At 39.3% G+C, this 24,773-nt stretch overlaps 5 protein-coding genes across 7 annotated transcripts; 1 reads left to right on the forward strand and 4 right to left on the reverse strand.

Annotated features, from left to right (window-relative positions):
• Window positions 1–111: 111 nt before the first annotated feature.
• LOC112096830 (receptor-like protein EIX2) lies at window positions 112–1,090 on the reverse strand. Its single transcript, XM_024180866.1, has one exon. It carries the CDS (start codon window positions 1,046–1,048, stop codon window positions 179–181), a length of 870 nt encoding a protein of 289 aa, XP_024036634.1. The 5' UTR covers window positions 1,049–1,090; the 3' UTR covers window positions 112–178.
• LOC112096931 (probable LRR receptor-like serine/threonine-protein kinase At4g36180) lies at window positions 1,080–6,563 on the reverse strand. Its single transcript, XM_024181162.1, has 10 exons — window positions 6,482–6,563; window positions 6,297–6,362; window positions 5,910–5,975; window positions 5,725–5,790; window positions 5,338–5,403; window positions 5,153–5,218; window positions 4,765–4,830; window positions 4,580–4,645; window positions 1,298–2,385; window positions 1,080–1,160 (listed from the first exon to the last, which is right to left on the reverse strand). The coding sequence occupies exons 1-10, from the start codon at window positions 6,561–6,563 to the stop codon at window positions 1,080–1,082; spliced, it is 1,713 nt and encodes a 570-aa protein (XP_024036930.1).
• Window positions 6,564–14,316: 7,753 nt separating this feature from the next.
• Window positions 14,317–17,199, forward strand: LOC112097055. Of its 3 annotated transcripts, none has more exons than XM_024181371.1 (4): window positions 14,317–14,522; window positions 14,982–15,033; window positions 15,367–16,386; window positions 16,493–17,199. In XM_024181371.1, the coding sequence occupies exons 3-4, from the start codon at window positions 16,339–16,341 to the stop codon at window positions 17,036–17,038; spliced, it is 594 nt and encodes a 197-aa protein (XP_024037139.1). In that variant the 5' UTR covers window positions 14,317–14,522; window positions 14,982–15,033; window positions 15,367–16,338; the 3' UTR covers window positions 17,039–17,199. The 3 variants fall into 2 exon arrangements, 1 of the variants encoding a protein (XP_024037139.1); XR_002904712.1 differs by having other exon boundaries at window positions 15,312–16,386.
• A 927-nt stretch (window positions 17,200–18,126) lies between these two features.
• LOC112096932 lies at window positions 18,127–20,514 on the reverse strand. Its single transcript, XM_024181163.1, has 2 exons — window positions 18,774–20,514; window positions 18,127–18,719 (listed from the first exon to the last, which is right to left on the reverse strand). The coding sequence occupies exons 1-2, from the start codon at window positions 20,512–20,514 to the stop codon at window positions 18,127–18,129; spliced, it is 2,334 nt and encodes a 777-aa protein (XP_024036931.1).
• Window positions 20,515–20,868: 354 nt separating this feature from the next.
• Window positions 20,869–23,982, reverse strand: LOC112096933. Its single transcript, XM_024181164.1, has one exon. It carries the CDS (start codon window positions 23,980–23,982, stop codon window positions 20,869–20,871), a length of 3,114 nt encoding a protein of 1,037 aa, XP_024036932.1.
• Window positions 23,983–24,773: the final 791 nt, after the last annotated feature.

Genomic DNA, 24,773 nt, shown 5'->3' on the forward strand with positions numbered 1-24,773 from the left:
CTAACATAGTAGTTGGCAAAATTCCTTATTCAATTTAAATTTGCAATCAACAGAAACTGAAGAAGAAGCCGTAAGTTTAATCCTAATGGATGCATAGCTGTTTGGAGAAAAGCCAACGGAGACATAACACAGCACGATAAGTTATACACGGCAGAACCGTATGTGCTAGTAAGCACAGTCACCGATGGAAAACATATTTGAAAAGCCAATAGTAGCATGTGTCAATACATCTATCAATGAAATAGAACCACAGTCTGCGCCAGTACGAGTTTATCCAAAGTGCTGCAAATAAACCCAAAATTACTGACACATAGGATGCTCCAAAACTCCATCTTAATGCCACCATATCAATCACAGAATCGCCTTCATCTTCTCCTCCTCCTGTAGGTGTCGCTGGTGGTGCCAACGCACTGCTGCATTTCCTCTTTATCATTGAGCCACAAAGAGCCGAATTACCTTTATAACTGCTGTCATCAAAGGTGGCAAACTGCTCTTTGTCTGGGATTGGGCCGGACAAATTGTTGTATGACACGTTGAAGTTTGATAAAAAGTTGAGATCAGTTAGTTGAGGAGGAATTCGGCCACTTAATTTGTTGCGGGAAAGGTCCAGGCTCTCTATCATTTTCAGATTGGAGAAGCTCTCTGGTATAGCACCTGATAGTAAATTATTCGACAGATTAAGTGCACGAATATGTTGAAGATGCCCAATTTCCCATGGAATTTCTCCACTGAACTCATTGCTCGACAAATCCAGTCCAGCCATGTCGACGAGACTGCGACCGATGAAAAATTCATATCTATACTTTGTCACAAATTCTACACCTACTTGTCTAGCATGTCGTTCACCTTGCGGCGGCTGATCAAGAGTGGAATTGTAGAAAGTAAAACTGAGATCACGAGTTGACACAGCAAATCCGGGTATAATATTTGGATATATCACTTCATATCTGTTTACATGTGGATAATCATCAATCGCTTCTCTCCAGAATGACACGTTACCCAAGCATGAAGGTATCGGCCCATTAAGTCTGTTATGTGAAAGATCCATGATACCTAATTTTCTTAATAGGCACAACTGATTAGGAATACGTCCTTGTAGAGAATTCCCTCTCAAAAGAAGAAAATGCAAATTCGAAAGCTCGTTGATCTGATGAGGAATCCTACCAAAAAGCTTATTGTCCCTCAAATCTAGAGTCAATAATGTAGAGCTTCTAAGCAATGCAATTGGAATTAACCCATTAATTGCATTGTTATGCAGATAAATGTGCTCCACTGATGAAAGATTGGAGAGAGATACCGTGGACCCAGACAAACTATTTTCGGAGATGTCTATAAACTCAAGACCTTCAAGATTGCCGAGCTGGACCGGAATAGTACCTTGCAAATAATTTTTTGACATTAAAAGAACCCGAAGGCCTGAGAAGTTGCCAATCCAGTGGGGAATATCGCTGGATAACTTGTTGTTGGATACATCTAATACCCCCAGCAAAGGGGAGTTCAACAAACCATCTGTCATCTTCCCACTGAAATGATTGTTGTCCAAAAGTAAGGAACGCAAATGAGTCAAGTTCATAAAATTGGGAAAAAGTTGGCCATAGAAATTGTTATTTGATAGGTCCAACATTTCTAAGGAGAGGCAACTAGAGAATATAGATCGAGGTAATTCTCCTGAAAAATTATTTCTAGAAAAATCCAAAGTAATTAGCTCTTTCATCTCACTGATTGAATAAGGAATATTACCTTCAAAACTATTTTTTGACATATCCAAATATATCAATTTCTGAAAGATAATACCCAAATTCTCTGGTAGCTTACCAGAAAAATTGTTACTGGAAATATCTAGATAACGAAGCTTATCGTATTTGGCGTTGGGAAGTCGCGGAAGAATTCCTGAGAATGAGTTATTCCACAAAATCAAAACTTCTAATCCTGTGTTGTTTTGCAACAACCAAGTTGGGAAATTGCCAACCAACTGATTGTGAGAGAGATCAAGGAATTTTAAGTTGTATTGGTGTAAAAGAAAACTGGGATTGACATTTAAGTGGCAGTGAGATAATTGGAGAACCTTGAGAGGATATGTGGGGAGCCAGTTTTCGGTTTTCACTTGCAACATATCGTTTCCTGACGAGAGTCGCAAGACCTCAAGCTTTGAATGATTAGCCAATGAATTTATTGAGAATGTTCCTTGGAAATCGATGAAAGAGAGATCCAAATATTCAAGTGATGTGAGGTTGGTCAAGGCAGAAGGAAAGTTTCCACTTAACTGATTGTAAGAAATATCAAGAACTTTGAGATGGGTCAAGTTGTTGAGGCACTGAGGAAGGTGAACCACAAAATTATTTGACTTTAAATCCAACTCAAGAAGATTCTTCAAATTACATATTCCTGAAAGTGAAAATAAAAAGCTCAGATTTCATAAAACGAAAACTAATTATAGCGCATTCAATCATAAACCCAATATAAGACTTATAAAACGGACATGAAATCAAATTGTCTAAGTATTTTGGTCAACATAAATAATAATAGAATGATATGAATTTATTTCTCATATAATATGATGTTGATTGCAAAAGCGTTTCAATTAATCTAACAAAATAATAATAATAATAATATAAAAGCAGTCAGCAATTCTTGCTCATCATAATCCATTCAAAAAGCGTTTCAGCAATTCTCGTTGTTTAAAATAATGATTTTCCGAGGAAGAGTTTGTTGACTTCGTCTTTTTCGTTGGATATTCGTTCTCTAATCTCTAAATTTGTTGGATAATGTAAAGAGAAACTCATAATATATTAGTTGCTTTCTTAAACTTTATTTATTCCTCTCATAGCATTAAACAAAACTATTTGCCCTAGCAGAAAAAAAAAAAAAAAACTGGTCTTTATATTTAATTTGGTGAAAGTACTTTGACCAACAAGTCACTGGGAAGTAGGAATTGTGCATCAGTAATGCAAATATTGGGTGCGTTGGCATTGTTTTTATATGCTGTTTTTTATTTTTTGATTTTAGAAAATATTAGATACGTGTTCGGTAGATTGTTTCTGAAAATATTTTTAAAAATATAAAATTCATTCTACACATTTTAACAAAAGAAATGAGAAACAATTTTTTCTTATTTTCCTTATTTCCCAATACAAAATTAAGTTCCAAAATGAAGAATTCTCTGTACCTCCTCCTGAAATAATAATAATATCAACATTATTATTATTATTATCATTAGGTCTAATTATCTCTGGGTGACAGATGTTTTAATAAATTTCAAAAAGATGACACATGTTTTGAAAACACTCGAGTGGGTGACATTCCATTAACTTTTGTTGTTAATTTTAACCAGTCGAGGGTAGAATTGAAAAAATAATTTTTTTTTTCATAAAGCCAAAGAGATGAAAATATTGAATTTATACAATACTTTATAATTCATAAGATTTTTGCTTCTTTATATTCACAAATCAGTTTGATCAACAAGAATTTTTTTAAAATTTATTTGATTTAACAAAAAAAACTTGTTAATTAGACTTATGTTTAATTTTTTTTTATATTTTCTATTTAAAAAATTAAAAATGAGTGAGTATGGGCAGAAACATCATTTTGTGGGGTAGAAACGTCATTTAATTTACTATTCCCATTAAAATTAATGACAAAAGTTAATAGAATGTCACTCGCTCGAATATTTTTAAAAAATGTCATCTTCTTAAAATTTGTTAAAACATATGTCACCTATTTGTTAAACATATGTCACCTAGAGATTATTATTCTTATTGTTGTTGTTGTTGTTGTTGTTGTACCCAAAGACTCAATTTCCTTCACAAAAATCTTTTCTTTTTATATACATTATAATATTTATGTTTTTATATATTAACTAAATCAAATATGTAGGGTTTCTCATTTTTCTTTGAACAAAAAAATAGAAGGATCACCTAATTTATTCTTAAAATTAAAATAATCAATATACATTGCTTAATCTTAAGTTTATGGAAATTATTCCAATAATAATTCTTTGAGATATTCTTACCAAACATATTTATGTTTTTCTCATTTTTCAGATTATTTTTGAAAATGATACTGAACACATTTTTAAATTTTAAAAATAAATTTCAAAATAGCATTTTCATTTTTATTTTGTAAAAACAACAATTAGAAAACAATATTGGGCTATTATTTATCATGTTTCAACATAAAAACACAGTGTAAATTGTTTAATATGGGTTTCTAGAGAATTTTTTATGTTACTATTACTCAAATTCAATGCTTCCAAGCTTTTGAATTTAGCTAATCTTGCATCAAGAATTAATGAACATAAGAAAAAAAAATTTCATTCAGAACTATAAATATTGAAATAAAGATAGATATCATTGTTGATCTTTTTATAAAAATGATTTAGAATTAAGAGAGAGTGAAAGAAATGAGCGGGTTATGTCGGAAATTGGTGATAGAGTATATCAAGTACTACACTTTGTATAGAAAGCAGTGCTTCTAATTTAAATTTGATCTAGTTTAAAGCAATTAAAAAATGGAAATATATTATCATCTTGATTAACATCTAAAACAATTTTATCATTGGAGGAAGTGAATTGTTATATACCTTGAATTGTAGTTATCCCACAATAACCAAGACCCAATGTTTTCAAGTTTGGCAAATCTGCGAATCCTACATGCGTCGATAAAAAATGAAAATATTACATTTAAAGGCATTGTATGTGATCCGCGTGTTTGATGAACGTTAACTCTACATTTAATTTGCTTCTTATCTCAAATTCAGTGGCCTACCTAGCGTTGTCAGATTTTGATTATCGCTTAAATACAACACTTGCAGGTTTGTCAAATTTGCTAATCCTGCTAAAAAAAACATAAATTTTGTCAATAACAGATATGTCACTCTCGTCTAAATTGTTTAGTTAAAATAATATGGTAAATATTGAATGAAAATTAACTGTGCACATTGTTATTTTTTTGTTTCTATGGATATTTTAATATATACCGTCACTTTTAGCATTACCAAGATTTGGAGTGTTTGAATCATAATTTGTAAATTAGTTTGCACTTTGAGTAAACTTGAAAATGTGAAAAAAGCAATTAAAAAAAATGCAAATATATTATCATCTTGATTAACATCTAAAACAATTTTTGTCATTGGAGGAAGTGAATTGTTATATACCTTGAATTGTAGTTATCCCACAAGAACCAAGATCCAATGTTTTCAAGTTTGGCAAATCTGCTAATCCTACATGCACCGATAAAAAATGAAAATATTACATTTAAAGGCATTATATGTGATCCATGCGTTTGATGAACATTAATTCTACATTTAATTTGCTTCTTATCTCAGATTCAGTGGCCTACCTAGCGTTGTCAGATTTTGATTACCGCTTAAATACAACACTTGCAGGTTTGTCAAATTTGCTAATCCTGTTAAAAAAAGGTAAATTTTGTCAATAACAGTTATGTCACTCTCGTCCAAATTGTTTAATTAAAACAATATGGTAAATATTGAATGAAAATTAACTGTGCACATTGTTATTGTTTTTGTTTCTATTGATATTTTAATATATACAGTCACTTTTAGCATTACCAAGATTTGGAGTGTTTGAATCATAATTTGTAAATTAGTTTGCACTTGGAGTAAACTTGAAAATGTGAAAAAAGCAATTAAAAAAATGCAAATATATTATCATCTTGATTAACATCTAAAACAATTTTTGTCATTGGAGGAAGTGAATTGTTATATACCTTGAATTGTAGTTATCCCATAAGAACCAAGATCCAATGTTTTCAAGTTTGGCAAATCTGCGAATCCTACATGCGCCGATAAAAAATGAAAATATTACATTTAAAGGCATTGTATGTGATCCGCGCGTTTGATGAACATTAATTCTACATTTAATTTGCTTCTTATCTCAGGTTCAGTGGCCTACCTAGTGTTGTCAGATTTTGATTACCGCTTAAATACAACACTTGCAAGTTTGTCAAATTTGCTAATCCTGTTAAAAAAAGGTAAATTTTGTCAATAACAGTTATGTCACTCTCGTCTAAATTGTTTAATTAAAATAATATGGTAAATATTGAATGAAAATTAACCGTGCACATTGTTATTTTTTTGTTTCTATGGATATTTTAATATATACCGTCACTTTTAGCATTACCAAGATTTGGAGTGTTTGAATCATAATTTGTAAATTAGTTTGCACTTTGTGTAAACTTGAAAATGTGAAAAAAGCAACTAAAAAAAATGCAAATATATTATCATCTTGATTAACATCTAAAACAATTTTTGTCATTGGAGGAAGTGAATTGTTATATACCTTGAATTGTAGTTATCCCACAAGAACCAAGATCCAATGTTTTCAAGTTTGGCAAATCTGCGAATCCTACATGCGTCGATAAAAAATGAAAATATTACATTTAAAGGCATTGTATGTGATCCGCGCATTTGATGAACATTAATTCTACATTTAATTTGCTTCTTATCTCAGATTCAGTGGCCTACCTAGCGTTGTCAGATTTTGATTATCGCTTAAATACAACACTTGCAGGTTTGTCAAATTTGCTAATCCTGTTAAAAAAAACATAAATTTTGTCAATAACAGATATGTCACTCTTGTCTAAATTGTTTAATTAAAATAATATGGTAAATATTGAATGAAAATTAATTGTGCACATTGTTTAATTAAAAAAATTATTGTCTAAAGAACCGTGTATATAATAATTAGAACTCAAATCCAACGCTTCCAAGTTTTTTAATTTAGCTAATCTTGCGCCAAGAAAGAAGAAAAATCTTAGTAATCGTCTTTGGGAAAAAAATAAAGAATTAAGAAATTAGATTAAATAATTGTAGTAATAAAGCATATGACTCAGATCTAATTAAATTGATCATATACTCAAAAATGATTTTTTTTTAAATTTTACTAAGAAATTAGAAAGTAATTTTTTGCCGTATACCAATTGTAGTCAAGTTTGTCAAGTTTTCCAGTCAAAAATTGGTTTTAATTTGACATTATACATGTGTAAAAATTAAGGGCATAATAATATCACAAGGAATTTGGGTAGTGACTTGTTGCCGTGTGCTGACTTGGTAATTATCTCAGTAGCCTACCTAGCCTTGTTAAAGAGCCACTAGTTATATTGAAGTTCAAGCTTAGATCCAACACTTGCAAGTATCTCAAATTTGCTAATCCTGCTCAGAAAACATTAATTTTGATCAAGACAATATAAATATACATTTTAATTAAGAAATTAATTAAGTTGCCTGATATGTATATCTGCTGGCCTGAAACGTATATGTATACCTTGCTTGGTTCTGGAACCTTCAATGGAATTGGAATTAAGAATCAAAGTGGTAAGTGAAGTTAGTGTATTCAAATATGGTAATATGCTGTCGTTGAAGAAATTAAGACCAAGATTTAACATCTTCAGCTGCTTCAAACTCCCAAAGCTATCGTAAGCTGCAAATGCATATGAAGTGTTATTATTAATTAGTCACTGACAAAATATTTATGGACAAGAAATAAATGTATACATATATACGGACCTCTATTCTCATAGATGCCTGCAAACCCATTCCCAGATAAGTCAAGACTTTGCAGTTCTTCAAAAGGATGAAACAATGACATATTCAGAACCAAAACTCCCTCCCAATAAACAGAGTTATTGATCAGAAGCGAAGCCGAAGTACTATCAAAATAATTCAATCTGTGTGTATGATTGAGTGAGAGTTGCATCACGCGTCGTGTGGTGGCGCTGCACTTAACTCCCTCCCAATCATCACAACAATCAGACGGCATTCCATCATCCTCACCAACCCATGAAGGAAGAATTTTGTCATCATATCCAATATCACTGACTGATGATATGAAGAAGCTCTTGATTTCCAACAGAGCAGTCCTCTCTGTTTCCAAGCATCCTTTGTATCCATGCATTTCATTCATCAATACAATAATCCAAATTAGTGACATTAATGAGAACTTAATACAGGAAGTACTTTCCATTGCAGAGCAACTTTTCATTTGGTTAAAATTAAATGTGCAATGAGCAACTTTCCATTGCAGAGCAATTTATACTAAAAGTTTATCGCAGGTCTTGCAATTTGATTGGCTGAAGACTTTTTTAAGACTTTGAAGACTTGTAAGCATTCCATGTTTGGCAGCATTCGACCAACGGGAAAAAGCACTTCATTAATACCCCGGGGAAAATATAGATAAAGTGATTATAAACTATAAATTTTTCCAATAGTTTGATGGAGATAATCATAACTAATAAAATAAAAGTTGACTGAGAGAATTTAAATAATTTAACCGCATGTTTGGATTTCCATTGCATTATCAGTCAATCTATTAAATAATGTGTTTTGAGAAGAATTTGATTGGATGTTTGATGAGTTTAAATTAATTTATTAGAAAATCAATAATTAATCAACGTAAATCTTCGTGTATGTTTAGTTAGTGTGGCGTAGTCTGAAATGACAAAACACATAAATGTTATTTGAAGCTCTTGTGACCCTTTGTGTTCCTGCATTCGGATAAGGAAAGTTTCCATTGCTCCAGTCTACACTCTTCACTACTATTACAATCACTTGAAATGACAAAAACAGAAACTTCGTATGAACATGGGACCGATGTACGGGTCCAATTTAAATGACCCTAGCTAATTTTGCATATATTATTGCAACTACGTGGAAAATTAAAGTTGACTGACTTTCAAATTAAGCCAACAAACAAGTGGCCATCAACTCTTTTCCCTCTATGATTGGTTTTTTTTTTTTTTTTAAATTGAATTGTAAGATTGGGTTTGCATTGAATTATCCAACAATCTATTCAAGCATTGATATTTGATATTATCAAATATTTAATGGGTTTTGAAAATTATTTACTAGATTTTTGATAAATTGATTTTTATTATTTCATGATCAATAATTAATCAAGTAATTTTATATATATATATATTTGGTATTTGGTAATTTACTCATAAAAAGTGTGGATCACATTGAAATGTTATTTTATATGATGCATGACATACGGAGAGGTGCAGTTTAAATGCGCAAATAATTTATTTATTATAACATGCAATCATTGAGTTAAAGCGCAAGCGTGAGTTTGGATTTGAAATATTCAAATAATTTATTTCATTATTGATTCTTAAATAACATGCTTTGGAATTAATAGTTCGATAGGATGTTTGATATATTGAAATTTGTGATAATCAATAATCAACTAATTTTCATTCATATTTAAAGATTTTAATAAATTACTCATAAAATTGTGGCGTATATTGAAATGACAATCAATCTTGATATTGACTGACAATCAATTTTTATAGTGATTGGCACTTAAGACAATCAGTTTTGGTCTCCGTAATGACTAATGAAGAATTGTAAGCCTGAAATTCCACATGTTGCAATGTTGGACCAATGAGGGAAATGCTTCATTAACATTACATGGAAAATAAATGTTGACTGACTTTCAAATTAGGCCAACATACAAGTAGTCGTCAATTCTATTTTTTCCAACAGTTGATAAAGATGGCAAGTTAAGAAAAAAAAAAGTTGATTGAGATAATTTAAAGAATTTAAGCGTAAGTTTGGGTTTGAAATTATCAAATAATTTATTCCAGCATTGATTCTTAAATAATGTACTTTGGAATTAATAACTCAATAGGATGTTTGACATATTGAAATTTGTGAAAATCAATAATCAATTATTTTTCATACATGTTTAGACATTTTAATAAATTACTCATAAATTTGTGGTGTACACCGAAATAATAAGTTAATAAATTGAAATGATATCTAAAACTCTTGAGTCCCTTTGTATCCTTGCATTAATTTGAATTGAAGCTCGAATTAAAATCGAAGACCCATATTGAGAATTTATATAAGTAACTTAAGAGTATGATTGGGTTTACATTGACTTATATATATCAAACAATATATTCAAGCGCTGATATTCTCAAAAAAAGAAAAAAAAAGACAATCAATCTTTGCGTCAACTGATATTATTGATTGGTAATAAATCTTAGTAGTGATTGACAAAGCTTGGGAAAATCACTCTCGGTGATTAATAGTCTTCGTCCTCATCTTTGTTTTGATCGTTGTGATAGAGGATGAGTGGTGCGTAAGAGAGGGTTCATCGCTTGCGGAATTTTCGCGGCCATTCAAGAATCAGGATGGTTGTTGTAGAATTCCACGAGAATTGGCCTTGCAATTAGGGAAAGTTCAATATTAATTTATACTAAAAGTTTATCTTAGGCCAATCACAATGACCACCAAAACCTATGAATAATTAGTCCATCGAAACCCAATGTATGCTCAATTAATATTTCCTATCAAGATCAAATTTTTCGCTCTTCACCAATCATGAGCATAAAAGCTCGATTTATACAAAAATTAAGAATTTATGAAAAAAAGTCACAATTATTATAATTGGAAGTTTGATTGATTTTTAAAGATTGATTCAATCAATCTTAATGTTACTGGACAATCGATCTTAATATTAATTCAAAATCAATCTTTATAGCAATTGGCACAAATAAAGATAATTAGTTTTGGTCTCTATAATGACTGACGAAGACTTGTAGGACCTGGACCAATGAGGAAAAACGCTTCATTAATACTCCATGGAAAATAAATGTTGACTGACTTTCAAATTAAGCCAACATACAAATGGTCGTCAATTCTATTTTTTACAAAAATTGATGGAGATAGTCAACTAATAAAATAAAATTGATTGAGATAATTTAAAGAATTTAGGCATAAGTTTGGGTTTTAAATTATCAAATAATTTATTCCACTATTGATACTTAAAAAAATGCTTTGGAATTCATAATTCAATAGGATGTTTGATAAATTGGAATTTGTGAAAATCAATAATCAACTATTTTCACAATAAACTGAGATTTTTTTTTTTTGAAAGCCAATAGAAACATGAATTATAGTACATCCATCGATTGACGTATAATTATAATCATATAATCAAACACGCACACTACAAGGCGACCTTCGATTGACGTATTCTGTCGACTAACCCAGGGACATGGAGGATGTTTTAACGTTATATAAAAAAAAAATGATGAATAATATAGTTCCCGGCAGTGCTAAAAAATGATCAATAATCGGATGAGGAAATTTACGAAAGATTTATTAAATGATCAGAGACTTTCTGCAATTTCATTGACTTATTCTACGATAATTATAATCAAACACGCACACTGCAAGGCGACCTTCGATTGACGTACTCTGTCAACTAACCAAGGGACAGGGAGGATGTGTGTTGACGTTAACCAATAGCCAAGTTTATAAACACAATCAAGCAATCATATGATCAATCAGAGCCACATTCGACGCACGACTAGTAAATATCATAATTGAGTTTGAGGACCACAGCCTTACGGTGAAAGAATTTGAATGGAGATCACTGCCAAATCGTTTTTTGTCTGGGATCAGACCAGACAAGTTCTTGTATGACTCGTTAAAGTTGGATAAATAGTTGATGAGTGATCTGAAGATCACTGATAAGAAATTTTGTCATTTTTGTTTGGTAAATTATTCGTAAAATTATGGTCTACTCTGAAATTACAAAAATAAGCATAATTAATTTGGATAAAGGAAAAGCAAAGGAAATTGAGAAGGAAACCAGAGGAAGGCTAAAGAAAAATAAGCCGATTCATCAGTAACTCAAGATCACAACTTTGGATTTTTTTAGCATCTGAAATTTCAACAACTATTCAAGTGATGCGAGGTTGGTCAAGGTGGAAGGAAAGTTTCCACTTAATTGATTATTAGAAATATCAAGAACTTTGAGATTGGTCAAGTTGTTGAGACACTGAGGAAGGTGACCCTCAAAGTTATTTGAGCTTAGATCCAACTCAAAAAGATTCTTAAAATTACATAGTCCTGAACTTGAAAATAAAAGATCAAAATTTTATAGAATGAAAACTAATTATAGCAAATTCGATCAAAATCCAGTACAAGACTTAAAAAACAGACAAAAATCGAATTGCCTAATTATTTTGGTCAGCACAAATAATAATAGAGTAATGTGAACTTATTTCTCATATAATATGATGTTGATTGCAAAAGCGTTTCAATAATCTGGAAAAAGGGGAAAAAAAAATAAGCCCTCAGCACTTTTTGTTTATCATAGCCCGGAGTCCTTCTTGTTTAACATTATGATTTTCTGAGGAAGAATTTGTTCACTTGATGTTGTTCATTGGACAATGGTTCTGTAACCTCTAAACCTATTGGATAATGTAAAGAGAAATTCATAATATTTTAGTTGTCTTCTTAAATAATAAATTGTCTTAAAATACAATTAATTTGTCTTAAATTTAATCTATTTCTCAGTATTTAAAGAAAAACAAAAAGAAAAAAAGAAAAAGAAAAACGAACTGGTCTTCATATATAATTTTGTCCAAGTACTTTGATCAACAAATCATTAGGAAGGTGGTGTATCAGTGATGCAAATATTTAATTATCATGTTTCAACATAACAATTCTGTGTAAATTGTTCACTTTATGTTTCTAGAGAACTGTTTATATTATTATTACTACTCAAATTCAATGCTTCCAAGTATTTGAATTTAATTAGCTAATCCTGTATCAAGAATTAATTAATGAACATAAGATAAATGTCATATTAGTTAGATTTAGATTTTTTTTTCCAGTTTTGATGTATAGATAATGTTTTCAACTGGTTTTGGGGTAAGAAAAGCCAAACCAATCTAGAACAATAAATTTGTTATTTTGAGGGGAGATGGGGTACCTCACTGGTTTATTGTGTGTTGGGCGGTGTATCTAAGATTTTGGGGAGGTGAGAAAGGGAGAGAGAGTGGTAACAATGGTGGAAGATCAGAAACAAGAGAGGTATCCTTCAAAATGAGCTTCACGCCTGCAAAACAATGAAATAGAGGTTAGAGGTGAAGCCGGGGGTACCCCGGCGTTCACACTCCGACGCTCAAGTTAGCAAACTCAAGCTTTTATTGCAAAGAGAGCTAGCTAGCCCTCTGTAAATTAGGGTTTAAGGTTGAAGAAAACCTCTTTTTTGGAGTGTGAGTGTTTTTGGGCGAATGAGAGCATGATGGAGAATGAAACCTAGGCGCCTTTATATATGGAGTACCTTAGCTGCCACGTGGCATACCCTTTTTGGCTAACGTCCTTTTACCGCTTTTATGATTCTTGGGGCCGTTATGTGCATGTTCGCGGCGTATCTCATCTTTTGGAAACGTGGCGCGCGCTGGAGAGTGGTCCAGGGTACCTCTGCAGTAGCTGTCGGGTAGGCGGCTAGGGACCACTGTCCTTGGGACAGTGTCCTTCACTTTTGGCAGAGGTAGCAGACGGCTGTCCCTCCTTTTAGCACGTCGCTTTTGATTCCTAATTCTGACAAAATCAAATGATATCTTTTAGGAGGCGGAGACGTTTCTCATGGCGGATATTTTCGGTGGATTCTCTTGCATCCGCTTTGCCGGGTACCTCGAATTACATGGGGTACCCCCTATTACGCAGGGTACCCCTATCTGTATGGGATACCTCTATTTGTATGGGGTACCTCTATTTGTATGGGGGTACCTCTATTTGTGTGGGATACCTCTAATTGTGCAGGGTACCTCTATTTATACGGGGTACCTCAAGTCATGTCGGGCACCTCGGATTATGTAGGGTACCTCCGATTGTGCTGATATCATTCCATTGGCTGACACGTGGCGCTCTATTACCTTTCCCATCTTTCCCTCAAACAACATCCCCCTAGTTTCTTTTTGGCGAGAAGTATTGGAGGCAAAAGAAACTTATTGTATGAGTGACACGTGGCGATGCGGCTGGATCGGAGGGTACCTTGCTTAGCTTCTTCCCTTGACTAAACTTTGTGTACTTCAAACTAAAAATCTTCTCTTTGTCTTTTCCTTTTCCCGCTTTTTTTTTTTTTTTTTTTACACGATGAGAACGAACAGTTGTCTTCATATGTCTCTCTCCTTTTTCTTGGGAAGTGGCAGCCGTCTGACACGCAGTTTGAATTTTGAAAATACAAATCTCACTCAAACATCCTTGAACTCCTTTCTTGAGCAACGTGTTCTGTCAGGTTGAATTTAAAACTCCTGACGTGTGTCAAAGTTTTGAAAATCCCCAAACGAACTCCCAAAAATTGATTATTTCCAGTAGCCTTTTTCTTCCATAATTTCGTCTCTTCTTCTAACTGGATCAACATTTCCAGTAGCCTTTTTTTTTTTTTTTTTTTTTTTTTTTTTTTTTTTTTTTAGCCTTGTTCATCTTCCCTAGGCTTTACTCTCCCTTTACTCTTTTTCTTTTATTTCTTTCCCATTTTCTTTCTCCCTTTTCTTTCTCACGTTTCTCTTTCCTTTTTCTCTCTTTTCCTTCTTCCTTTTCTTTCTTTCTTCTTTCTCTTTCTCTCTCGGCCGGCGTTGATCTGGTACGTTTTCCGGCGTGGATCTCGGCTGCTGCAGTGGCGGTTTTGGGCTCCAGATCTGGTCGGTTCAAGGCGATTTCCGGCGGCTCACGGCGAGATCTCAGTCCGGCGATACACACGGTAACCCCTCCTTCATCGTTTCTTTATTTTTCCCTTGGTGCTTTCTCTCTTCCTTCCCTTTTCTTCTCTTTTTCGTTTCGGCTTGGTGTTTTTCTCTGTGATTTCCGGCGTCGGTTTGGTGTGGTTGCAGCCGGCGTCGGTTCGGTGCTTGCAGCCACGACAGCCGGCGTCGGTTTGGTGGCTGCTGTCCCTTCTTCCGTGTTGTCTTCTCTGTTCTTCGTTTTCTTTTTTTTTTTTTTTTTTTTGGCTGGCGTCCTCCTTTGGCGGTTTCCGGCATCCTTCTCGTGATCTCCGGCGTCGGTTCTCGGTGGTTGCAGCCATGACATCTGACGCCGGTTGCTGCAGCTTCTTCGTTCTTCATTTTATTTATTCATTTATTTATAAATAACTATATATATTTAAGCTTATTTTTGTTTTTATACTTGCATATTTTTACCCACTATTTTTGGTTGCCTGCAGCTTCATTTCGCCGCGATTATCAATCCCGATCTGTTGAATTGGTGAATCACAGGTATCCCTCCTCGCTTCTCCTCCTTTGGCGCATTCACAGTGGCGCTATTTTGCATACTCTGAGAAAATTTTGTTTTTGGTTTTTGTTGTTTTTTTTTTTTTTGTTTTGTTGGTTGGTGTTTGCATTTGGTGGTTGATGTGTGGTGGATGGTGCTTGGTATGGATATATTGCTGTTTGGAAAACATGTGGCTTGTTGGATGTGTTGTTGGGGGCTTGTGGATATGTTGTTGGGTGTATCGTTGGGTGTATTGTTGGGGAACTTGTGGATGTGCTGTTAGGGGCTTGTGGATGTGCTGTTGGGGAACTTGTGGGTGTGTTGTTGGGGAAAAGTAGATGGGCAAAAAGCACACGGGACCCCCGATGAAGCGACGTAAAGTTGGGGCTAGTAGGGTTGACAACCCTCCTGCGGGTTCCCCTTCCCACATCTCCATCAGCGAGGGGGATCGGTCCCCTCCTAATTCCTCTATGAGTTGCAATTCTCGTTCTGAGCCCCCTCCTCCTAGGAGTACCCCTCGTGTCAGCCCACGCTTTCCTAGTAGACGGCCTACCCCTCATCCTCGAAAGAAGGGTAAGCCAACCAAGCCTAAGGTTCCAGCTCGTTCCTCGGACCAGCCGCCTAAATCTCCCCCTGCCACACCTTCAAAATCTAGCAACCCTTTTTCCCTAGGCATTAGGAGGGCTACTTTGGGGGAGTTGGAGCAAATTAGAGCCAAATACAATATTCCTCCGTCTGTCCAGCTTAGGGTACCCCATGTGAATGAGCGACCCGAGTGTCCAAAGTCTGATGGGATTGCTCTCCATATCGATCTCTTCGATCTAGGACTCCGCCTGCCCCTCCAACCATTCTTTATGAAAATGTTTAGTTACTTGGGGGTAGCTCCTGGGCAGCTGTCCCTTCCAGGGTGGAGGACACTGACGGGCTTACATGTGTTATGGTTGGAGGTCGTGAAGCGCGACATTTCTGTTCGGGAGTTGAGGGGCCTTTACCAATTCAAGAAGCCTAAGGGTCCCGGCATTGCTTACTTCTCTCCCTGGGGTGATCATGGCCACATCGTTGAGGGGAACCCCGCCTTGAAGAAGGGTTACCGAAAGGGATGATTTGTCGCTGAGGGTACCTCCCACAGCGGGTCAAAGGGTACCCCTCGCTCGAAGAAGAGAAAATTCGGGCTGGTTTCTACTTTTCCCGATGAGTTACGTGAGGGTGACTTAGACCCGGCTTCTAACAAGGAGGTTTCGCACTTGGCTCGCCACTTTTACTACTCTGCTGAAAATGTTACCTCCGAGGTTGCTGAAGAGGTTGACAAGATGAGCTTGAGCCAGCGTTATGGTCAAGCACTTAGGGCTACCCAAGAGGTAGGCTTTCTTGGGGTACCCCGGGTGTACTCTTCATCATTTTCTTTTTACTTATTTGATCTTTTCGCCATACACATATATTTAACATGTCTTGCATGACCCGCAGGCATCCTTTCTCCTTAGCCACTGCCTTCCGGATCTCGACTCCCTTGTTGCCGCACAGTCAGAGGTCGACAAGTTAAGGAGTGAGCTTCAAAGCCGTCAATCTCGTGAGGATCAGCTCGCTCGAGAAGTTAAAACTCTGCAAGAACGCATTGCTGGCCTATCGGGAGAGAAAGCTAGGGTGGAGAAGGATTGTGAGGAGTTGAGGGCCACCAACGGGGATCTGCTATCTCGGCAAAAGACGATGGCGGAGGATGCATTCTCACTCATCATGACAGAGGTGTGGAGTGTGGATCCGGCGTTGGAGGTACCCCGCGTGCAGAAATTTGTCAACAAGGCTGCCATTCTGAAGACAATTGCAGAGCGGAAGAAGTCTTCCCAGGCACGGTCGGGTACCCCTTCTGGGTCGCCTGGGGTACCCCATCAGCCTCAGTCGTTGCCCGCCTCGGATGCCCCTATTTCGGCGGCTCATATTCCGGGTACCTCGGAGTCTTCTGCCGATCGCCCTCTAGAGACGGATGTTGGGGATCGCGTTCCCCCCTCGGTGTAGCCTTCTCACTGTGCTCTTGTTTATCGGATCTATCCACATTTTGCTATTTGGACCTTGTTTATTTCTTTTTGGTTTCTCGGGATATTTTGTTTTATTGAGACTTCTCTTTTGTTATGATACCATACCATCTAGTCCTCTTGTACTTTGCATTATTCTGCAAATGAATGCTTGGCTAAACTGTTATCTTACAAATTCCTAGGGTACCTCTCATTTCATCATTTTTTTTAAAATGGGGTACCCCTGGTACCTTAACAAGTATTCAACATCAGGCGCCTGCTGGTTTACACTGAGCGGCGAATTTGGTGCATGCCCTCCTCGGCAACCATGGCGGATTTTCCACAAATAGGTAATCAAAACATCGTCGCGACATCTCGATCAAAAATTGAAAGTGCGCAATTGGTCCAACCAATCAATTTCTTATTCTTTCGAAGTGCTCTCCGAATTTTTGAATAGCTTACCCCATACTTTGCAAAAGTACGAGGATGGAGGTGTGGGTGTTCTCATACCTAAGCCGAACTTCGTGCCGCTAGGGTATGCCGGTTTTTCTTCACCCTCGGGTCCTCTTTGACCCTCCCTCTCTTTGTCTAGGTAGCTTTGTCATGCTTCCGCAGAAAGGCTACCCCTGGGCTGTTCACTCCATTGCCTATCTTGGCTTTACACAGATCGTCACGATCTAGGCATATCAAGTACCTTGGCTGGTCCTGTGATAGGTTAGTCATAACTGACAAGCGTATGGCGAGAATTGCATATAACCAGATGCGAGGGTATATTAATGGCGATAAATGAATGTAATCTGCATTCTAAGATCGAAGTGGCGAAAAATAAAGAAAGAACTCACATCATATTTGTTGAGAAAGAAAATGCATTTATAGATAACGAAAGCGTTGATCAATACATGACTTAGCTTTGTTACCCTGAGGAGAATGGGAGACCGCAAGACCTCCTATTCTTTTCATTTGAAAATTAAAGAAACTCTAAAGTTGTAACTGACCAACATAGGGCATTTGGGGTACCCTATTTGGCATACCACACAAAAACATTAAAGAAAGCAAATAACAGCAAAAGACTAAAGGTTGAGACACTGTCCTTTAGTAATATTTCCGTAGCATTGCAGCGTTCCAGGGGTGCCTCACAATTGTGCCATCCATGTGGAGTAGCCTGTATGCACCTGTCCCAACGGGTTTGTCGATGCGGTAAGGTCCTTCCCAATTTGCCCCGAAAGCACCTTCGTAGGGTACCCTAGTGTTCTGAGTTACCATTCTCAAGACTAAGTCTCCTTTCTTGAAGGATCGAGGGCGTACCCTTTTTTCATATAGACCCGAAATGCGATGCTGATATATGGATGTCCTCAGTTCTGCTCTAGCCCTTTTTTCAGCTACCAAATCAAGGTTTGAAGCAACCAAGGAGGTGTTCTCGGCCTCATCGAAGTATTCAACCCTGTGAGAGGGTACCCCGATTTCTGCTGGAATCACTGCGTCAACACCGAATGCGAGGGAAAACGGGGTCTCCCTGGTGGAGGTGTTTTGAGTAGTCCGGTATGCCCACAGTACGCCAGGTAGCTCGTCTACCCATGCTCCATTTCTTTCCTCTAGCTTCTTCTTCAGGATACCTTTGATAATCTTGTTAACGGCTTCGACTTGCCCATTAGATTGGGGGTGGGCAGGTGTAGCAAATCGGTTGGCTATCCCCAACTCCGAACAAAATCTTCAGAATTTTTCATTATCGAATTGCTTGCCGTTATCACTGACAATTGCATAGGGGATTCCAAATCTGCAAATGAGGTTCTTCCAAATGAATTCGGTGGTTTTCCTTTCTGTGATGCTTGTTAGTGGCTCCACTTCCGCCCATTTTGTAAAATAATCTACCGCCACGATTGCATGTTTTGCTTGCCCCTTTCCGGTAGGCAATGGGCCAATGAGGTCCACTCCCCACATAGCGAAGGGCCAAGGGGAAGATATAACTGTTAGCTTCTCTGGGGGTAGATGGGGTACCCTAGCGAACCTCTGGCATTTGTCACAGCTTCGTACCATATTCTTGGCATCCTCCCGCATGGTTGGCCAATAGTACCCCTGACGGAGAGCTTTTTGCGCCAGTGATTGTGCTCCATAGTGATTGCCACAAATCCCCTCATGTATCTCCCTCATGACATACTTGGCCTCGTCGCTTCCCAAGCATCTAAGGTAAGGAAGAGTGAACCCTCTTCTATATAGGGTATCCTGGATCAAGCAATACCGGGCAGCTTTATACTTTAGTCTTCTCGCTTCACTTTTATCTGAGGGGAGGTCTCCGTCCTTGAGGTGCCTTATGATAGGCTCCATCCAAAGTACCTCGTTGGACAGTGATCCTACTTCCAACGGCTCTAGGAGATCAATGCTGGGGGTGGGTATGTGTTCTGTTGTGATGGGGCCAGCTGACTGAGCTACACCAAGGGACGCCATTTTTGCTAGGGTATCGGCTTCGCTGTTCTCCAGTCGGGGTACCCTTTCCACTTTAACCTCGCAAAATTGGGACATTAATTCTCTGGTTTTTTCGAGGTACCCCTTCATGTTTTCCTCTTTCGCCTGATATTGTGCGGTAATCTGGCTTACCACCAACTGTGAGTCACTCTTGACGTGTACCCTTTTTGCTCCCAAAGCCTTTGACATCCTCAACCCCGCTATGATTGCCTCATACTCGGCTTCGTTGTTTGAAGCCTTGAATCCGAATTGCAGGGCGTAGTATATTTTCACCTTGTTCGGGTTGATGATAATAACTCCTGCGCCACTTCCGTGTGAGTTAGAGGAACCATCCACATATATTTCCCAGACCTGCTCCTCTTCATTGGTGGGTAGGGTATCTAACAGGTATCTCAGATCACATTCACCACTTGAGTCATTGGCGAATTCCGCAATGAAATCAGCAATGGCCTGAGCTTTAATCGCCGAACGAAGCTTGAAGATGATGTCGAACTCGCTTAATTCGAGGGACCATCGGAGAAGCCTTCCGGACATGTCTAACTTCTGAAGGATTTGCCGGAGGGGAAGGTTGGTGACGACTGCAATGGTGTGAGCCTGAAAATATGGTCTGAGCTTCCGTGCGGAGATAACCAATGCCAAAATGATCTTCTCAGAGGTGGGGTACCTTTTTTCGGCATCAACCATAGCCTTACTAGTGTAGTAAATAGGTCGTTGTACCCCATTATCATCCTCTCGGAGTAACACAGAGCTGGTGGCATGCTCGGATACGGCGAGATATAGCAGCAGCACCTCTCCCGGCTCAGGTTTGGCAAGTAGTGGAGCATTCACGAGGTACCCCTTCAGTTCTTGGAAAGCCTCTTCGCAATCGGGTGTCCATTGGAGCTTTTTACCGGTCTTCAAAGCTTTGAAAAAGGGCTTACACCGATCGGTAGCCTTGGAGATAAAACGGCTCAGAGCAGCTACCCGACCTGTTGTACCATGAACCCGAGAAACTTTCCCGAGGTTACCCCAAATGCACATTTTTCAGGGTTTAGCCGCATCTGATGTTTTCTCAAAACGGTAAAGGTATCTCTGAGGTGCCCCAGGTGTTACCCCAAATGCACATTTTTCAGGGTTTAGCCGCATCTGATGTTTTCTCAAAACGGTAAAGGTATCTCTGAGGTGCCCCAGGTGTTACCCCAAATGCACATTTTTCAGGGTTTAGCCGCATCTGATGTTTTCTCAAAACGGTAAAGGTATCTCTGAGGTGCCCCAGGTGTTCCCCCGCATGCACCGATTTGGTGATCATGTCGTCTATGTACACCTCCATGGTGCGCCCGATTTGTTCTTTGAAAATTTTGTTCACTAGCCGCTGGTAGGTAGCCCCGGCATTCTTCAAACCAAACGGCAGGCGTCCATAAAACTAAGCATTTCATGCCTCGCTGTTGCATCAACCAGCTGGTCCACCCGAGGAAGCGGGAAGCTATCCTTGGGGCAGGACTTATTCAAGTCGGTGAAGTCCACGCACATGCGCCACTTTCCGTTTGATTTCTTGACAAGAACAACGTTGGACACCCAATCGGGGTACACTGCTTCCCGAATAAACCGTGCTGCTGATAGGCGGTCTACCTCTTGTTCAATTGCATCGTACCTCTCTTGATTGAAGGCGCGATGCTTCTGTTTGACCGGTTTATTATGCGGGCTGACATTGAGTTTGTGACATGAGAGAGAATGTGGGATACCCGGCATATCCGAGTAGGTCCAAGCAAATACATCGAGGTGCTCACATAGGAAGGTGATGAGTTTCTCCCTTTGTTCCTCCGAGAGGTTGGAGCCTACTTTCACTGTCTTTGTTGGGTCGGTGGCGCAAATCGAGACTGAAATAAGATCTTCAACTGGGGTACCCCGCATTTCATCTTTCAATATCCGGGGATCCAAAGGTGCCTCAACTTCACATCTGGGCTCCTCCTGGTCCCCGTGGGGTACCCTCGAGCTATCCCCCGTAACTGCTTCCATCTCCCTTGGTGAAAACTCCAACTTTTCTCGTGGGTGGGCTACTTGAGGAGATTTTTTCAGTACTGTTCTCCGCTGTCTAGCAAGTGCTCGCTTTGAGGGGGAAGGTGTGGGCTGGCTGCCACTAGGGTACCCCTTCATTGGCGGATCTGAAGCTATTTGGTAAGTGACTTTGGAGGCCACGGAATAACATCCACGAGCCGATTGCTGGTCCCCTTTAATGGTGATAACTTCTTGGGCGGCCGGGACTTTCATGGCGAGATAGTGCATGGATACCACCGCTTTAGTTGCTACTAAGAACGGCCTACCCAATATAATATTGTAGGCACCCGGGTGATCTACAATAAGAAAATCAATCATATGAACAACACGGTGAGGTACCTTACCAAGTGTAACGGGCAGCGTAATGATGCCTTTTGGTATAACCATATCTCCGGCGAACCCAATAAGAGGCGTAGCATATGGGGTGATCTTTGGCGACTCAATCAATAGCTGATCCAAGGCGCTTTTGAAAATGATGTCAACGGAGCTACCGGTATCTACGAGAGTTTTTGCTACCTTACCAGTGGCAACCTTCAACGTAATTACGAAGGCATCATCGTGGGGGTACGAGATGCCCTCCGCATCTTTTTCTGTAAAAAGGATAGGCGGGGGATGGTGGGGTACCTTCGGTGTACCCCATTCATTAAGGTTGACTTCTCTGCCCATATTGGTGGTTATCGACAACGATCTACCATAGCCTTTGATAGCCCTCCTAGATTGGCCTGCTAAAGTCGGTCCGCCCATGATCATTCGGACATACACGCCTTTCTTGTGTCCAGGGGGTACCTCTCGTTCCGGACTGCCATCAGCTACCCGCTTGCCTTTATCCTGTTCCGCAGATTTCCGAGCTTCTCTCATGCCAGCAACAAATTCTTTGAGGTACCCGCTAAGAATCAAAGATTCAATTTCTTCTCGCAAGGTGAAGCACTCGGCTGTGCTGTGACCAAAGTCCTCATGGAACTCGCAATACTTCAGGCTACGCTTCATGTTGGGGTACTTCTTCATTGGCTTAGGAGGACGGAGGAGGCCGCTATCCCGAATATGGTAGAAGATCTGCTCTGGGGATCGATTCAGTGGGTGGTAAGATTCATACCGAGGCCTCGGCGGTGGCTCTCGTTGATCCGGTGGTGGCGATCTTGGAGGTTGGGGTACCCTTGAGGCACCCTGAGGGTTATACCCTTGTCCCCGCAAGGCAGCCCGTGGAGGGCTCCGTGCTCGGGGTACCCGCGGTATTGGGGCCTCCACCCTCTTGGGCTTCTCCTTGTTCTTTGTAACATCGGCCTTATCTTCTTGGCGCTTCAATTGGCATTTTTCGTCCATCTCCAATTGTTGCAACGCCCGAGAACGGGCTTCCCCATATGAAAGTGGACGCTTCTTTTGAAAAGAACGCCATAACTTGCCCAACCGCAAATTTTTCTCAAAATGGGTCAATGTGTATTGGTTTCCAAATGCTCCGGTTCGCAGCACCTCTTGGTGGAAACGACTTACATACTCCGCCAAAGGCTCGGCTTCCCCTTGCTTGATAAAGGCAAGTTTGGAGGCTACCCTATCTTGAGTGGAAGCATAGGAAAACTCTTTAGTAAATTCAGATAACAATTGGTGTAAGGAAGATATGCTACCCGCTTTCAAAGATCGAAACCATGACTTCGCGGGGCCCGTGAGTGTGTGTGTAAACATCCTACACATGGCGCTCTCATCTACACCCTTAATGAGCATTTGGTCACGGTATAGCTCAGCATGCTCCGAGGGATCAGTGGTACCCGAGTATTGGGGTATCTGAGGCATGGCGAACGCCTCGGGGAGAGCTGCTGTCCTAATCTCCCTAGTGAATGGTGATTGGTAGGTCATTGGCGTTGGTGCAGCTGTGATGTTTTGCTTCTCGGAGAGGAGCTTCACTTGGGCTTCCAGGTTCTCCATCTTTTCCACAAGTTCGAGGGGTACCCTCGGTGTACCTGATGATGTCGCCGCCATTTGAGAAGCCCTTTTGGCGTTTAACTTCTCACGGAGATCATCGTGGGTACGCTTTGCACGCCTCGTACCCTGGCTACTGCGGGAATTGCAAGAGGCAGTGGAACGCTCGTCGCGGGAGCCCATGGTTTGAAACTTAGAACGGGTACCCGATGGCCTAGGCTTTGGCTTGCTGGCCTCGGGTACCCCTCTTCTGACCATAGCTTGGTCGTCCGTTTGAGGTGGTGGAGCTTCTAGCGTCACTGGTGGAAGTGAACTTTCGGGTGCCCGAGATCCAACCGCCCTAAGTATTGCGTGAGCAAGATCCTCAAAACGCTTGTGCGAAATAGGTTCTTCTTCTTGGCGAACACCCGTCGACTGCTTGACACCCTTGCCCTTACTGATGCGGGCTACCCTTCTCGCGGGATCACTGCCTTCACTGCTGCTGTCCTCTCTCATCCTTGTAGGATCCCCCATTAAACCTTTAGGAGGTACGTCGGGTGCCATGTATTGGAGTACACACAACAACTAGTTTGGTAACCGTGGAGGAGGCTTTTTGTGCGTCTCCCCACAGACGGTGCCAATTGTTTTCAACTGGTTTTGGGGTAAGAAAAGCCAAACCAATCTAGAACAATAAATTTGTTATTTTGAGGGGAGATGGGGTACCTCACTGGTTTATTGTGTGTTGGGCGGTGTATCTAAGATTTTGGGGAGGTGAGAAAGGGAGAGAGAGTGGTAACAATGGTGGAAGATCAGAAACAAGAGAGGTATCCTTCAAAATGAGCTTCACGCCTGCAAAACAATGAAATAGAGGTTAGAGGTGAAGCCGGGGGTACCCCGGCGTTCACACTCCGACGCTCAAGTTAGCAAACTCAAGCTTTTATTGCAAAGAGAGCTAGCTAGCCCTCTGTAAATTAGGGTTTAAGGTTGAAGAAAACCTCTTTTTTGGAGTGTGAGTGTTTTTGGGCGAATGAGAGCATGATGGAGAATGAAACCTAGGCGCCTTTATATATGGAGTACCTTAGCTGCCACGTGGCATACCCTTTTTGGCTAACGTCCTTTTACCGCTTTTATGATTCTTGGGGCCGTTATGTGCATGTTCGCGGCGTATCTCATCTTTTGGAAACGTGGCGCGCGCTGGAGAGTGGTCCAGGGTACCTCTGCAGTAGCTGTCGGGTAGGCGGCTAGGGACCACTGTCCTTGGGACAGTGTCCTTCACTTTTGGCAGAGGTAGCAGACGGCTGTCCCTCCTTTTAGCACGTCGCTTTTGATTCCTAATTCTGACAAAATCAAATGAT

This window comes from Citrus clementina, unplaced genomic scaffold, assembly GCF_000493195.1.
Source record: "Citrus clementina cultivar Clemenules unplaced genomic scaffold, Citrus_clementina_v1.0 scaffold_7, whole genome shotgun sequence".
In the NCBI taxonomy this organism is placed as follows: domain Eukaryota; kingdom Viridiplantae; phylum Streptophyta; class Magnoliopsida; order Sapindales; family Rutaceae; genus Citrus; species Citrus x clementina.

What these genes read in the sequence shown, in the direction of transcription:
- LOC112096830 (XM_024180866.1), bottom strand. Translation starts at nt 1,048, where the DNA reads ATGGATCTTTCACATAACAGACTTAATGGGCCGATACCTTCATGCTTG.
- LOC112096931 (XM_024181162.1), bottom strand. Translation starts at nt 6,563, where the DNA reads ATGTTTTTTTTAACAGGATTAGCAAATTTGACAAACCTGCAAGTGTTG. An exon ending in TCAAAATCTGACAACGCTAG is followed by an intron (nt 6,363 to 6,481) that starts GTAGGCCACTGA and finishes CGACGCATGTAG; the next exon opens with GATTCGCAGATTTGCCAAAC. An exon ending in TCAAAATCTGACAACACTAG is followed by an intron (nt 5,791 to 5,909) that starts GTAGGCCACTGA and finishes CGGCGCATGTAG; the next exon opens with GATTCGCAGATTTGCCAAAC.
- LOC112097055 (XM_024181371.1), top strand. Translation starts at nt 16,339, where the DNA reads ATGAGCTTGAGCCAGCGTTATGGTCAAGCACTTAGGGCTACCCAAGAG. An exon ending in CACTTAGGGCTACCCAAGAG is followed by an intron (nt 16,387 to 16,492) that starts GTAGGCTTTCTT and finishes CATGACCCGCAG; the next exon opens with GCATCCTTTCTCCTTAGCCA.
- LOC112096932 (XM_024181163.1), bottom strand. Translation starts at nt 20,514, where the DNA reads ATGTGCATTTGGGGTAACCTCGGGAAAGTTTCTCGGGTTCATGGTACA. An exon ending in TGCAATTGTCAGTGATAACG is followed by an intron (nt 18,720 to 18,773) that starts GCAAGCAATTCG and finishes AGTTGGGGATAG; the next exon opens with CCAACCGATTTGCTACACCT.
- LOC112096933 (XM_024181164.1), bottom strand. Translation starts at nt 23,982, where the DNA reads ATGGCACCCGACGTACCTCCTAAAGGTTTAATGGGGGATCCTACAAGG.